The sequence below is a fragment of the Drosophila willistoni genome (assembly GCF_018902025.1).
Source record: "Drosophila willistoni isolate 14030-0811.24 chromosome 2L unlocalized genomic scaffold, UCI_dwil_1.1 Seg139, whole genome shotgun sequence".
NCBI classification, from domain to species: Eukaryota; Metazoa; Arthropoda; class Insecta; order Diptera; family Drosophilidae; genus Drosophila; species Drosophila willistoni.
The window spans coordinates 397,189-410,842 of record NW_025814046.1 but is presented as its reverse complement, the minus strand read 5'-3'; the positions used below and the strand labels follow the sequence as shown (position 1 = coordinate 410,842).

Here is a 13,654-nt window from a genome sequence, read left to right as displayed (position 1 = left end):
AAATCTATTTAGTTACTTTTTATTATTATTTAAGAGCAATTAAAATTTGATTTCAAAGAAAATTTCCTCTTTTTATTTTTGCAGCAATTTTTTTATGCTGATTGCTTTCCTTTATTTCTTGGTTGTTTTTTTTTTATTCTGTCGTAGTCAAAAGTCAAGTATGTGTAGCATTATTGTTGGTACGATTATGATAAATGATAATAATTATGATATTGATATAGCAGCAGACAAAGAGGCACAAAAAAAAGAAAAAACCATTAAACAATTAGTAATTTCAAACAAAAGACGTTTATAAACAAATTACCATTGTATTGGAAAAGCGTAAAATTACAGAAAAATAAATTACACTTAATGCAAAGAAAAAGAATGAATGAATAAACCAATCATAATGATAATGTCTTTTCTATGATTAGAGCCCGTGAAAGATTACGGGCGCAGGCCAAACGCATTAAATTTAGAATCTCCTCTATATTCTCCACACGAAAATCTTTAAAAACTGTTTTTGAAGATTGCTAAAAGAATAAGAAAATGTTAAGTAGAGTATCTACATAGATTAATGAATAACTTGGCTTACATTTGAAAAGGTTGCCGTTTTACGTTTATTACGCTCTATGAGGGGAACCAATTCCGTCTCCAAGTGTCTTAATATAGCCACCGTCTCTTGAGAGAAGATTTTGGGATCTTTTGATTCCAACATGGGAACAGCATCAATTAGCAAAGATGGCCAGAAACTATAGAAGAGAAATAATATACTGTAAATCTATATAGGACATATATAAAATTATCTTCACTCACTAATCTGGTGTTATTTTAGAGTCTAGAAGATTAACCAAAAGATCAGCCGCCGAGAGAAATTCACGTTTGCGATAAAGTTCATAGAATTCATAGTATTTGGCCAGAAAAACCAATCTGGGTGAGATAAACATACGTGCTCCAAAGCTGGCCAATACATCGGGACACAGCATTATACCCGTATTGGAGTAATGCTACAAATACAAATCAACTTTAGCTATAGAATTAACAAAGAAACTCATTTCTTTTGCCCACCTGCAATATAAAGTCAGCTATGGCAGTCACCAAAATAACATCTTTGGATCGTATGGCCCATTCCAGGGCATTCCCATGACGTCCCTCTTGTGTGGATCGTTTAGACAGGACCTTACAGATCTCCTGCTCTACACCCAATAATCCCCGCTGACGTGCTAAGGAGATAATTTTAAAAGCCTGACGTTCAGTTTTCAGAGGAATGCGTGGCAATAATAATTCAATGGCAGCTTCTCCTTCCTTCTGGCAACAGTCGAGATAATCCACACCAAATTGCCAAAGATTCTTTGAGGTCATTAAGTAACTGCCATACTCATAGATCATGGAATGACGCAATGCGGGTAAATCTCTGCAAGCAATAAAAATGGATTAACAATGATCTAATCTAATCTATCTCATAAACTTACAAGGAATTCTGTTCGAAGTAGCTCTTCAGATGTCCCGATTGATAGACCAAATCAATGAGATGTGTAGAAAACCAATGAGTATCATTTAGCTTCTGGGAATCATAGATGAAAACCTTAATATCATGCTCCATCAATTGCATGACCATGCGGCTCATATTGCTCATCTGCCAGTCAGGCTTTAGTTGAGACCAACGATTCAGCCAACTGGTGGCTACAATCCTTAGCTCAAATGGTTTACAGGCAGGTTTTGTATAGAGTAAATAACCAGGCAGAAATTCATACCAATCCTGTGATGTCTTAATGCCAGCATTCCATTGCTCATTGTTGCCACAAACCAGTTGGAGTAACCATTCCAGTTCCGGTTCGGAAGCAAATATATTAGCCTGCAATTTGCGTTCCAGATCTAAATGCCAGAACTCCCATTGGGAGAGAAACTTTTGCAGAGCATATCCCTCCTTATAGACGGGCATGGATTTAAGAATTAGCTCTGCTGCTTGATATGCCGGTTCGCGGGCTTTGCGACTCTGACAGAGAATGGCACGCGTAACATCCACTTCACCAAACATTAGCAAAGTCCTCAGGATAGGCCAATAGTCATCGCAATCGCTAGCCTCATCGGCCATCAGGAGCAGATCAGTGGCTCGATCTTCAGTTTGTGGGAAATGGAAACGTGCCCATTGCAGTAATTTTTGGACCACCAATTGATTATGCTGTTGTTGTTCCATATACAAAATCTCAAAGAGATGCCATAGACACTCCACCGCATAGAATACCATAATGGCTTCGTTGTAACGCTTTATTTGCGATGGCTGAACATCTATTGACTTCTTGGCCAACTCCACCTTTTCCAAGAATGCTCTGATGATACTGCGATAGGTGAGGGAGATTTTCAAATATTCCGAATTGACGACCTTCATGTGGCCCATCTGTTGCAGAGTGGCAAATGTGGAATTTGCCTCGGCCAGCAAGCTACGCAGCAATGGCTCATCCGAAAGGGAGGCCTCTTCGGCCATATAGATGAGCACTGGGTCCCTGCCAGCTGAATCGGTTGGAACATCTTGTGAATTCCATTTAACCGGGTGAAATGCGCTCAATGCAATTTTTGAGCCGGGAACAAACACGCCGGTCAAAGTGTTGCCACACCGCATAGCTAATTTGTCTCCAAGTTCCTATGAAATGTATTTAAATGCATTTTAATCTAGTAATTTATATAAAAAGTAAACTTACAAATGCAGGAATATCGTCATCCATTTTGCTTTAGTATGCTTTTAAATAAAATAAATTTCGTCCAATAAAAACAAGCGCGGAAGTAATAAGTGTTGGTAAGCCCTGCAGATAGTTAACAGTGTTGCTTAACGTTTGCCTAGAGTGATTAGCCGTTTTCATAATAGCCGTTAAATATTCAAATCAATTTTTTAACGTACAGTCGAATCACAAAAATTAGCTCCACTTTATTTCTAAACCATTTTGAATTATAATGAAAGTATTAAGGGAACAATTAACAACTCTTCTTATATTTGTTTTGAAAAAACATGTTACTGTGTTAATGACTTAGTAATATTAAACAGATTAGGGTCAACGCTGTTATAAAATAAATTTTAAACAATTTAAATTTTTAAATGATTTTGATTTTTTTTTAATTTGGTTTTTGTATATAGATAATGGACAGATTTGGAATATATATATATATTTTTTTTGGGGGTGTTCGATAACACATTATTTCAAACAAAGTTTTAGCTTTTTATTACCCATCCCTATTAAATACCGAAAGTTCCATGAGCAATGCCGCCACCTCGTTTGTATTTTACCGCTATACTCATCAAACAGGTCGCGAAAAAGTTCTTTTAATTGAATGATATAAAAACTATAAAACAATGGAATTGAGCGATCTTGCTGGCATGGTCAAGCTCTGCCATCGTAATGTACACAAACTACAGGCTAAATTACTATCTTATGAACATGAAGTGGATGCAGTGTCTCAAGCCCTCAAGGAAAAATGGATCGAAGTAGATCGCGTCGATGGGCGTCTGATTTCAGTCCATGATCATTTATTGTCGAGTCTGAGTGATGTCAATGAGCATGTGATTAAACTAATCCTACACATTAATCTCAATCGTACAGGCATGCTATTGCCAGGCGTGGAAGGAGGAAATTATGTTAAGCATACTAATGAAGATGGTATTGAAGTTCAACTGGATATGGATTATGAGAAAGAGAAATTTCCTCGTCGGTCATCAATCAAGTCTAGTATCGAGCCTATGTCAGAGCAAATGTTGGTACCAATGTCGGTCAGTTGTCCCCCGGATGTCCTAGCGCCACAGTTAAAATCTTTGACTCCTCCACCTATTCCGGAAAGAAAGGCCCCTTCTACTACGAATAATGCGCCAATGGGACAAAAGAAAAATCCTTCTAATTCTACTCCTCCTGCTTTTGTGGAACATAAGAAAAAATCATCTTGTTCTATTTCGCCAGAACCTGTGAAACAACAGAAAAATCCTTCCAATTCTGCACCTGCTCCTTTACGACATGAGGAGAAACAACCAGCATGTACTTCATACCGTGAACCTCAAAAACAACAGGATAATTACCCAAATTCTCTTTCACCTCCTGTGAAACTACAGGAACCAACGTTTACTAGATTCCCTGTTCCTGCTGGACAACAGGAGAGGAAGCCAACTGAACCTGTCGGACAACAGGAGAAGAAACTAGCAGAGACTTCAACTTCTCTTCCTGTGTTACAACAGGAGAAGCCAAATGATCCCACACACGCAGTTTCTTTGGGACAACAGGAGGAGTTTGCGCTAAAATATCCTACTCTAGTGGGACAACAGAAGCCGAAGACTACTCACAAGCCTCCTGCTCCCGTGGAACCACAACCAAACAAGCCTGTGCTTACGCCTCCTGTTTTAGTGGTTCAACAAGAGAAGGGGCCAGCATATAGGAAATTACCATCTCCTGTGGAGCAGGAGCAAAAGAAACCAATTCACGCGCAGAAGGAGAAAACTATTGCTACTTCAGTGGTTTCTTCACCCACTCCCACACTTACTTCCTTGCAAGCTCCTAACGAAGGAGTAATACCCGCATCACATCCTGCTCCTCAAGTGGAAAAGTCTTCATCTGATCCTTCTCCTCCTGCAGTGCCCGAAATCATAAAGCTTCCAATTAAGCCCCGACAAAGTTACCTTCTGCCACCCAAGGGCGGCACAGAAATATCCAGTAATGTGGTATATAATTATGTCAAGAAGAACATTGACGCCTTTCCTCAGGGCAGCATATGCAAAGCCACCATGATGTTCCTCAATATAGCCGACAATTGTTTCTTTGTGGCCAAATGGGGATTGAGTTCCAAGCCATTGCAAAAACTATTGGCAGCCGAGATACCTTTGCGTGAAGTCAATCAAATGCCCGATTTTGGTGAGATCTTTGGCATCTATGATAGTCAGGATAATATCATACCACGTTGTGTTATCAATGCCCACGCCGAAGGCGGTGGCTATGAAGCCTATTTGATCGACTACGGCGAATATTTGCACCTGAATGGCAATGAGACAATATTCGAATTGCCTGAGGAGGTGAAACAATTGCCAGCGGAAGCCATTAAATGTTATCTCATGAACGGAAATGTAGCGAAAATGACTAATTATAGCTATCAGAATGTAATACTACGTATTACGGATAACGATGGCAACGATTTGCAAGTGGAACTTTTAGAGGGAGACAGTATACCAGAAGAAAACATGGAAACTTTGAAAGAATCTCAGCCTGTTGGCCAATTGCTTAATGAGGAACAAAAACAGATATTGGAGGACTTTGAAAAGGGCACCAGTAATGCTGTCAAAGCGGTTATGGGCTTTAAGCCCACAGATGATCAGCGTCTATGTCGATACTATGATCCCAAGCTCAATGGTTGTTTCAAGGGTAAGTGGAGAAGAGCAAAGAAATATATTAATGTAAGCACAATTTAAATCATATTTTTCTATTAGGTAACAATTGTCGGCTTGTACATGAGCCACCAGCTCCATTTGGGGCCACAAAAGATGTGGAATTGGTTGATCCCCTACTGGACAGTGTTTTTGCCCCTTCCCAAACTTTAAATTCTTTGGAATTGGGTAGCGTGGTCATCATAGAGGTCACCTATATATGCAGTCCCACCCATGTCTATGCTCAATTCGTAAACGATTCTCCAGCTTTAATATGGACTAAAAAGGAAATCAACGATTCCAATCGTGTATTCTCCAAGAGACCATGCCTACTCGATATCGTTTTGGCCAAATATACTGATGATTGCTATTATCGAGCACAAATTATCGATGATTGCGGTGGAGGAGAATATAGAATATTCTATGTGGATTATGGTAACACGGGATTTGTAACTCTAAAATCGTTGGCTCCTTGCGGCCCGGAGGACAGTCTTAAGCCGCATCGTGCCATCTGTTGTCACATTGAGGGCGTGGTCCGTAAACCCATGGCATCTCTCTCAACAACAAAAGAAGGCACTGAATACCTAAAGAGCCGTATTTTAAATATGCAAATTGAGGTAAAGATTATACGTCAATTGCCCGATGCATGGGGTGTACATTTCCAGGGCTCTTTTATGGATGTGCCCAATCAATTGGTTAAACATGGTTATGCTCTGCCCAATGCGGGTGTCACACGTGACGATACTGGACAATTCGAGTTCAACGAATTAGCTGATTCAATTTCTAGCGAGTACTAAAAACAAACTACTAATTTTTGCCTAAAAAGTCAATCAAAAAAGAATCATATAAAATATTTTTACTTATATGGATATATTTTAATGGAATAATGGAAAGTGATCAGAATGAAGAGAACCAGCGACAACGTTCCTCACAGTCTTTGTTATACCGTGTGGCTATTTTGGCCATAACCGTTTTGATCTGCATTGGCTTAGTCTTGTATTTCATATGGTCTAAGTAATAGTAAACCCATTGAATAGACTTGAGGACAATGACAATGATAATTAATTAACAAAGATGATGATGATGATGAGGATGACAAGTTGCTGCTATTTACTGGACAATCTATAAAGATAGATATATCTAAATTAACCAACTAAAATTATTAAATTATGTTTAAGTTTGAAACTATTTTCTTTAGTTTTCTTTAATTTTTTTGGATTATAAGTTGAATTTTTGTTTGTATTCAAGTTTCGCTAAAAGTTTTGATTTTGATTAATGTTTTCAGTTTCGACAATTATAGACCATTAAAACATAAACATAACCATCAACATAAAAAAAAACTAAAACAATAATAATCATAATAATTGCCTTTAATGTGCAAAGAAGGAAAAAAAAAATCATCAGAGGGCATATATAGGAATATAAGTAAATGTGAAACGAAGTTGTTATACCCTTTCATGTAGCCTTTCGATTTAATTTTAAGAATAAAAAACTTGACTGTAAATTTCTGTATGAAATCTATTAGATATCATTTTTATGAGTTCTGACCATTAACATAATATATCATTCGATATAATGATTTACTTTTGATATATTTGTGTGCTTAAGTTGGATATGTAAAAATATAATAACAAATTTGGTTCTGTTTTATTTTGTTTAGGGTATTAGTCAAATGGATATCCTTAGATATACTTGGTGGAAAAATATTCCAAGTTTAGTCTTAGTGCTAATAGATTATGCCGCAACGATTAGAAAGGGCCATAAATAACACCTGGCTGAAGTCACATGCGTGCCATTCCACATAGCGCGGGGGGCGGCGGCAGCGGCAGGAGTCTCTACCCAACATAACATGTCCTGCTCTACGACAGGTTTCCTGCTCTGGGTGTTGACAATCTAAATGTTTCGGCCAAAAGGGTAAACGGAACCAAACAATAGCCAAGGGTCATCATACGGCACATCGAGGAATAGATAAATGGATGGATAGTTATATAGATGCATGCCGACGTTCTTCAAATGGGTTTTTGTGAACTCTAACAACTGGTGCAAGCATTTTAAGTTGACATGAAATAATCATAACTAGACTAACTAGACTTGTAACTTTAGATGTATGTACTTACATAAGTAAAGGGGAAAATGTTAAGAGATCTGCCAATCAGAATAAAGCATTGTATCATACAAAACCACATATTTAAAGATATATTTCTATGACTAAGTCCAGACATTTGTCATAGATTATATTTGGATAAATTTAATAGAAAAAAAGTGTTCTTTGAAAACCCCAAAATAACTAATGAAATAATTCTGTTCATCTTTCTTTACGTTATACAGAAGAGTTATTCTAAATAACTTAATTGGTTATAATACTCTATATAAATCAGTTTCATATAATATTAAGAAGTATATAACAATATTTTCAAATACTAACATTCATATATGGATTAAGGAACTATCTTTGTACAAAGAAACCTTTGTTGGATAAGTAATGATTTCCCAAAATTCACCTAAACAAGAATCCAAAAACCCCATCAAACCATTCTAGAACATTTTTTTTTATGTATTTTTAAACTTTACGTTTACAAAACATGACTTGGTTTTTCTAAACTTATATGATGGCAACACTTTTGGATTTCGCATTACATCCTATTTATGATCCTGATCTTGATTTTTACATTCCTTGAAAAAGAACGTAATTTCAAACTCGAAAAGTTCTTTTCATTATTCGCTTAAAGATTTTCTGAAAGGATTTATCTATATTTTCTATCCTACAAATATGTTGACACACACATTACAAAAATTAATTGTTTTTATTTTGAGTTGCAAAGTGTTATTAACTGTTAAATACAATATCTTGTAGCATTTATTATAATTTCAATAGTTTTAATTGCAACACTTAAGATTTTCTTTTTCATAATTATATATTTCACTTTTGTTTAATGAAAATTTAACCTACACTAGAGAATGGTAGATTCCTTCACCTTACTTTTGATTTGATTTTTCAATCCGACATCCGACTTTATATTGAAAAACTAAAAACAAAATCGTGACATAATTCAAATCTTCATTGTCCACCTGTCTAATAGCATTTAGAGTTGGGCAGACATACACACCCCTAAAGTTAGGCAGCAGTTCAAAGTGTCAAAAGTATTGTATTGTATGGTGGAAAGAACACTGCTCTATTTGACCCAGGGTGACATATGTATGTTCCTCCGACATAATGATGATGGTTATGATGAGTGGTAATAAAAAAAAGACACCCCACAAAAAAACAGAAAATTGATAAAACAATTTTTATTACATTTGTCGGCATTAATTTGATGGTCAAAAGGAGTTTTAATTTTGGGTGCTCCATATGCTACTGCGCATGTATGTGTGTGGTCTTTCTCGACATCCCCTCGCAGAATTATACAAACAAGTTTGAAAAGCAAAAAAGAAAATAGAAAACTAACAAAATGTGTGTGTTCTCTTTAAGATGATTATTTGCAGTTGGTACTGGGTATGCAGCCCTCCAGACTCGGGCAATTGACCTTTTGGGCTTCGGCAATGCGTTGCCAGTTCATATTGAAATGACGCGCCGAACGAGCATTGGCCAATTTGGCAATGGGTCCCAAAGTACGATAGCCATTGCCCACATAGCGTATGAAACCCTTCGAGGTTAAATCCAATAGAGCTGTCTTCACCTGAGCCTCCAGATCGCCACACACACAGGGTCTAAGAGAATTATGTGGACTAATCTCACTTCGATCAAGTTAATTAATTAACAAAAACTCAACTTACTCCTTCTCAAGCATTTCCAGAATATGTTCTGCTTGTATGCCATTGCAATACTTTGGATGATCTTGAAATACTCGTACCATATCCATTATATACAAAGGCATATGAATATGATACGAATTGAAGTTCAGACTCAAAGTCGTCGGCTCACAATCGGTTATAGGTCCTTCGTCGCACATTTTTGGAAAAATTCAAAATAATTTTGTAATAACTCGGCGCTCTGAATTCTGTTGACTAAAAAGCAAAGTCTATACTTAGGACAGATATTTCTAATGCCTACCTTGTTTTCCCCCTTCTCGAAACACACACACACACTCAAACTCCATAGAGAAAAAAGGTTCACTAATGTCATCCAATTACAGGTGTCATTAACAGTTTGTCGATTTGAAGGTCCTTCCGTGGGTTTACTCTTCAATTATCGAGCGAATAGAATGCCAAGCCATATACAAATATTGTAACAATTACTTATATGTTTGCTTTATACTTTATTACCTGGTAATTTGCCTAATATATAAATAGTCCCAACTGGGTCCCAGTCAACCATCATAAAAGGAAACTCCCAATGCATTAGACCAAACAAAAAATAAAAAGAGGTTTCGCTTAGGGTTATTTCTTTGTTTAAGAATAAACTTTTAGAGTTCGAATAAAGTAAATTAGAGTTTTTGAAATTTCCTAAAGGTTTTTTCATCCTTTTACCATTTTTAAATTGGTCAAAAATATTTACGTCTAAAAACTTATAACACTTCTATATAAACTCGGTAACTTTAATTCAACTAGCTTTAAGGTAAATATATAAATAAGCAATTAAAGCACACTATAATATAAGTGTTTAGATATTATTAAAGTCAGAAATCGCACTAACTTACACCAATCAACTCTGAAATTGAATATAATTATATATATATGTACATAAAATGTACTAGATACATATATTTGATATTGATGATCTTATGCTATAAATTCTTATCAACAAAAATAACCTTTACCCCAATGCTTAAGAAAAATTGTAAGTATTTTTTATTACTGTTAAAACAGATACTGAAATTTAAAGTTTCTTCAAAATTGTTAAAAAATAAACTTTTTGCAAATAAATCGAAAACGAAACTTAAGAAAAATAAACGGATTTCAATTCATCAGATTATTGTCTGCACTCTGAACATTTAAGTGAAGTCATTTGTTTTTGAATATTTATATTGCAATATTTTCAATAAGTAACACTTACTTTTGAAATAAAATTACGTTGATATTGTTCAACATTTTTTATTTGAAATAAGATATTTGTAAGGCCCGACATAGACCATAAACAAATAAACCTGAGATAATGTACTGGATTTTATCTTAAAAGTCAACAAATCAAACTAACTAACTGTATACTTCCCTTTGAATTAAATATAATTAAATAATATACAGAACATACACAAATTAATGTTTAAAAAGTCAAACATCGTTCGAAAATGGGTTTAATCATATTTCTTTATCAATGTTTCCTTATCAATCATACGTATATTAGAAAGTTTACTTTTAAGAACTAAAAAAAACATTTTAAAACAATTTATGTGTAGCTTTGAATAATCTGGGAGAATTTCTTGTATATTCATATTGTTAATTGACATTTGTAGTGTCATTGGTAACAATTTTAAAGAAATTTAGAACTTTCTAGATTAAATTTTTATGATATATTCATTTAGAATTTTAGACTTAAAATCAAACCATAATTTCTGTGCCTGATATTATCTATTCTTTTTATAGAAATATAATCTAGAAAGTTGTTAGGTTCTTTAAAAAATTCTTAGAAGAAAATTATATTTAAATTTGGGAGTTAATGTTTCTAAGTTGTTAAATTCATAAGGCATGGATAGTTCAAAAAGGTTAAATACTTTATGAGTGTTTTATTGAATCGAACAACATGAAGTTCTCTAAATTTTGATAGATTTTCCCTACCACATATTTTGGCCATATTCCATTTGACATGTGCTCATTCTTCTCTAGTACTAAATGGCACGCCATAATATCAAAACCAAAAAGGGTTAAACTTTTGCCAACAGATAATAAATTAGCGCATACATTATGAAATTTTATTAGGATGCGCCTTGTGCCCCCCGTCTAACAGGGGAACATCCGGGCTACCAAACTGAAACTGGCAATTTACCACGACAAAACAGATGACACTTTCCCAACCACACAGAGGTGAACGGGTTAAAGAAGAGACACTAAAGAGACATACATAGTTAAGGGGGGGAACAAACAGAGACAGCTAAGTCAAATCGACATGCGAATATATGTAAGTATATTTTTTGATAGTCATGGATTGTGATGGCTTTATATATCCCAAAAAAATGAAAGACAGGTATTGCTAAATGGGGGAGTCTCTGACATTGCAGTTTATATGCGGTCTTGATTAGAAGAAGTAGGACCCGAAACAAGATAGAAAGCATAGTAAAATCAATGCAAGACTTTAAAACACGCCTACTCTATGTTAATTATCAAACAAAATGTCGACGAATCGATAAACAAGTCGAGCATTTCATTGGTCAAAAATGACTATGACTAGAACCTTCTGCATAATAGTTGGTCAACTCTTATAACCCACCACATATTCAAAGGACCTATGAGCAACCACCCATAGAAATCAGAATAGACCTCCCCCCGACTCCCAATGACCCACAGGCGGAGAGAGGGCGGTGGGGTGTGCATGTAATCTGGCTAACCAGTTATATGAAGTCCTTATAACCGGGCAGGGCAAAAATAAATGTCATTCAACATGGAAAAGTGTCATGTATTTGACGAATAATTACCATCAACATTGCGTGATTGGTTGAATCAGTAGCGAACAAAGAAGAACAAAAAAGGAGGTAGAGGATACCTCTACCACCATTTCTAGTTTCTAGCTAGTAAAACTAGTAATTACCCAAAAAGGAACCCAGGTGGTCGCCCGTTGCCTACAGTGTGTGTGTCTCAGATATCTACTTGCCGCGTACGGAAGGTCTCGAGTATTTCGGATAAAAATATTATTTACTATGCATTCGCCGGCCAAATCGCCCATTTTGGATGTTACCGAAACGCTCTCGATCTCGAATAGTGATCTGGAATTGTCTGTGGAAGTGGAGAGCACCAATAATAATAATGATAAAGTTTATGCTTTTAATGCATCGCCATCGACAATACGACTTCCTGGCCTAAGTTTTCCCACTCTATTGTCAGCCAAGACAAGCTCCACATTACCCGCCTTTGAGTATATAGCTCCAACATCGAATCATTCTATGCCATCATTGGATTTTCCTCTCATCGAATTGAATCGCATGGGTGTTGGAATGTTTCCGGGTTTTATGCATCGACGTGTACGGGGTGAGAAGCGTCCCATACCCGATGCCCAGAAGGATGAGAAGTATTATGAGCGACGTAAACGTAATAATGAGGCGGCCAAAAAGTCTCGGGATGCTCGTAAAATTCGTGAAGATCGTATAGCATTTCGTGCTGCACTCCTGGAGCAGGAGAATTCCATTCTGAGAGCACAAATTTTGGCGCTACGCGATGAACTGCAAACAGTGAGACAATTGCTGGGAGCCACCACAGCCGGCGGCATGTTGGGCATGGCCAGGCCGCTGTAAGAATCCTTCGAATGGATAGATTGGCAGTCTGTGTACATATAAAGTGACGAAGTGATCTAGATTAGTCTATATATAGTCGTGTGCATTGTTTATACCCTTGCAGGAGTATTATCAAAATTTGTTAGTGTCCATATTAGGAACTTGTCTAAGGAGAAGGATAGAAACCATCATCCCTAAGTGTGATGCTACTAGGTACACTTGGGTACTGGAATACTGGATTAAAGACCCCTACCATATGAGCAAGCAAAGTATCTTTGATTCATGTCTAAAGAAGACACCAGACTTGTACGAAAAGAATCTACAAGATTTACAAGATCACCTAAAGCCTTTCTGGGGACTTTTCAATAAGAATAGGAACCGCAACCTAATGCAAAGGTTCGAGAGTCGTGCCCTGAAAATCATCTTTTCTGCTCATCTGTCAATGCTCGAGAAATAAGTGATGATTGTGGAATCACCAGGGTTAGTGAGAAGGTCTTCAGACTAAAAAGTTGTTAACGGAAGTGTCTAAAAAGGAAGACAAATCCCATGGCGGTAAGCCCATTTGGGGAACAGTGTCATAATCCACCAACTGAGAACTACCATCGAATGGAAAAATCCAAATTTGCCTCAGCAGTACACTCTTCTGCTCTGCCAGCTACGCTTTCCTTTCCATAGCCCCCATTGTGGATCTTAATGTTAAGAAAACCTGAAAAAAAAATCTTATTTATATGGAGACATTGAAATGTAAAGTTAAAAGAGTTTCAATCAGATAGTTTTATAGCCAATGCAAAGGGAAAAAGTTTATACTTCGGCATAGTCGAAGTTAAAATTTTTGTAGTGGCGGATTTACCTAAATAAATAAGTCATAAATAAATGAATCAAAGTCAAAAAAAAACTACAAATAATTTTGTTTAACCTTATATGC

At 36.2% G+C, this 13,654-nt stretch overlaps 4 protein-coding genes across 5 annotated transcripts; 2 read left to right on the top strand and 2 right to left on the bottom strand.

The window, feature by feature from the left end:
* Positions 1-288: 288 nt before the first annotated feature.
* On the bottom strand, positions 289-2,791 carry LOC6638209 (nuclear pore complex protein Nup75). Its single transcript, XM_002061550.3, has 6 exons — positions 2,679-2,791; positions 1,452-2,620; positions 1,048-1,393; positions 796-986; positions 575-731; positions 289-512 (listed from the first exon to the last, which is right to left on the bottom strand). The coding sequence occupies exons 1-6, from the start codon at positions 2,700-2,702 to the stop codon at positions 384-386; spliced, it is 2,016 nt and encodes a 671-aa protein (XP_002061586.1). The 5' UTR covers positions 2,703-2,791; the 3' UTR covers positions 289-383.
* Positions 2,792-3,237: 446 nt separating this feature from the next.
* LOC6638210 lies at positions 3,238-6,559 on the top strand. The gene is made up of 2 exons (XM_002061551.3): positions 3,238-5,369; positions 5,435-6,559. The coding sequence occupies exons 1-2, from the start codon at positions 3,326-3,328 to the stop codon at positions 6,166-6,168; spliced, it is 2,778 nt and encodes a 925-aa protein (XP_002061587.2). The 5' UTR covers positions 3,238-3,325; the 3' UTR covers positions 6,169-6,559.
* A 2,085-nt stretch (positions 6,560-8,644) lies between these two features.
* Positions 8,645-9,409, bottom strand: LOC6638211. 2 transcript variants are annotated; one of them, XM_023177236.2, is made up of 2 exons: positions 9,146-9,409; positions 8,645-9,097 (listed from the first exon to the last, which is right to left on the bottom strand). In XM_023177236.2, the coding sequence occupies exons 1-2, from the start codon at positions 9,319-9,321 to the stop codon at positions 8,845-8,847; spliced, it is 429 nt and encodes a 142-aa protein (XP_023033004.1). In that variant the 5' UTR covers positions 9,322-9,409; the 3' UTR covers positions 8,645-8,844. The 2 variants fall into 2 exon arrangements, with proteins under 2 accessions (XP_023033004.1, XP_002061588.1); XM_002061552.4 differs by having other exon boundaries at positions 8,645-9,079; positions 9,146-9,407.
* A 2,750-nt stretch (positions 9,410-12,159) lies between these two features.
* On the top strand, positions 12,160-12,750 carry LOC6638212. Its single transcript, XM_002061553.1, has one exon. The coding sequence runs from the start codon at positions 12,160-12,162 to the stop codon at positions 12,748-12,750; it is 591 nt and encodes a 196-aa protein (XP_002061589.1).
* The last annotated feature ends 904 nt before the right edge of the window (positions 12,751-13,654 follow it).

What these genes read in the sequence shown, in the direction of transcription:
- LOC6638212 (XM_002061553.1), top strand. Translation starts at nt 12,160, where the DNA reads ATGCATTCGCCGGCCAAATCGCCCATTTTGGATGTTACCGAAACGCTC.
- LOC6638211 (XM_023177236.2), bottom strand. Translation starts at nt 9,321, where the DNA reads ATGTGCGACGAAGGACCTATAACCGATTGTGAGCCGACGACTTTGAGT. An exon ending in CTGGAAATGCTTGAGAAGGA is followed by an intron (nt 9,098 to 9,145) that starts GTAAGTTGAGTT and finishes AAGTGAGATTAG; the next exon opens with TCCACATAATTCTCTTAGAC.
- LOC6638209 (XM_002061550.3), bottom strand. Translation starts at nt 2,702, where the DNA reads ATGGATGACGATATTCCTGCATTT. An exon ending in TACTTCGAACAGAATTCCTT is followed by an intron (nt 1,394 to 1,451) that starts GTAAGTTTATGA and finishes TATTGCTTGCAG; the next exon opens with AGATTTACCCGCATTGCGTC. An exon ending in TAGCTGACTTTATATTGCAG is followed by an intron (nt 987 to 1,047) that starts GTGGGCAAAAGA and finishes TTGTATTTGTAG; the next exon opens with CATTACTCCAATACGGGTAT.
- LOC6638210 (XM_002061551.3), top strand. Translation starts at nt 3,326, where the DNA reads ATGGAATTGAGCGATCTTGCTGGCATGGTCAAGCTCTGCCATCGTAAT. An exon ending in GCTCAATGGTTGTTTCAAGG is followed by an intron (nt 5,370 to 5,434) that starts GTAAGTGGAGAA and finishes TTTTTCTATTAG; the next exon opens with GTAACAATTGTCGGCTTGTA.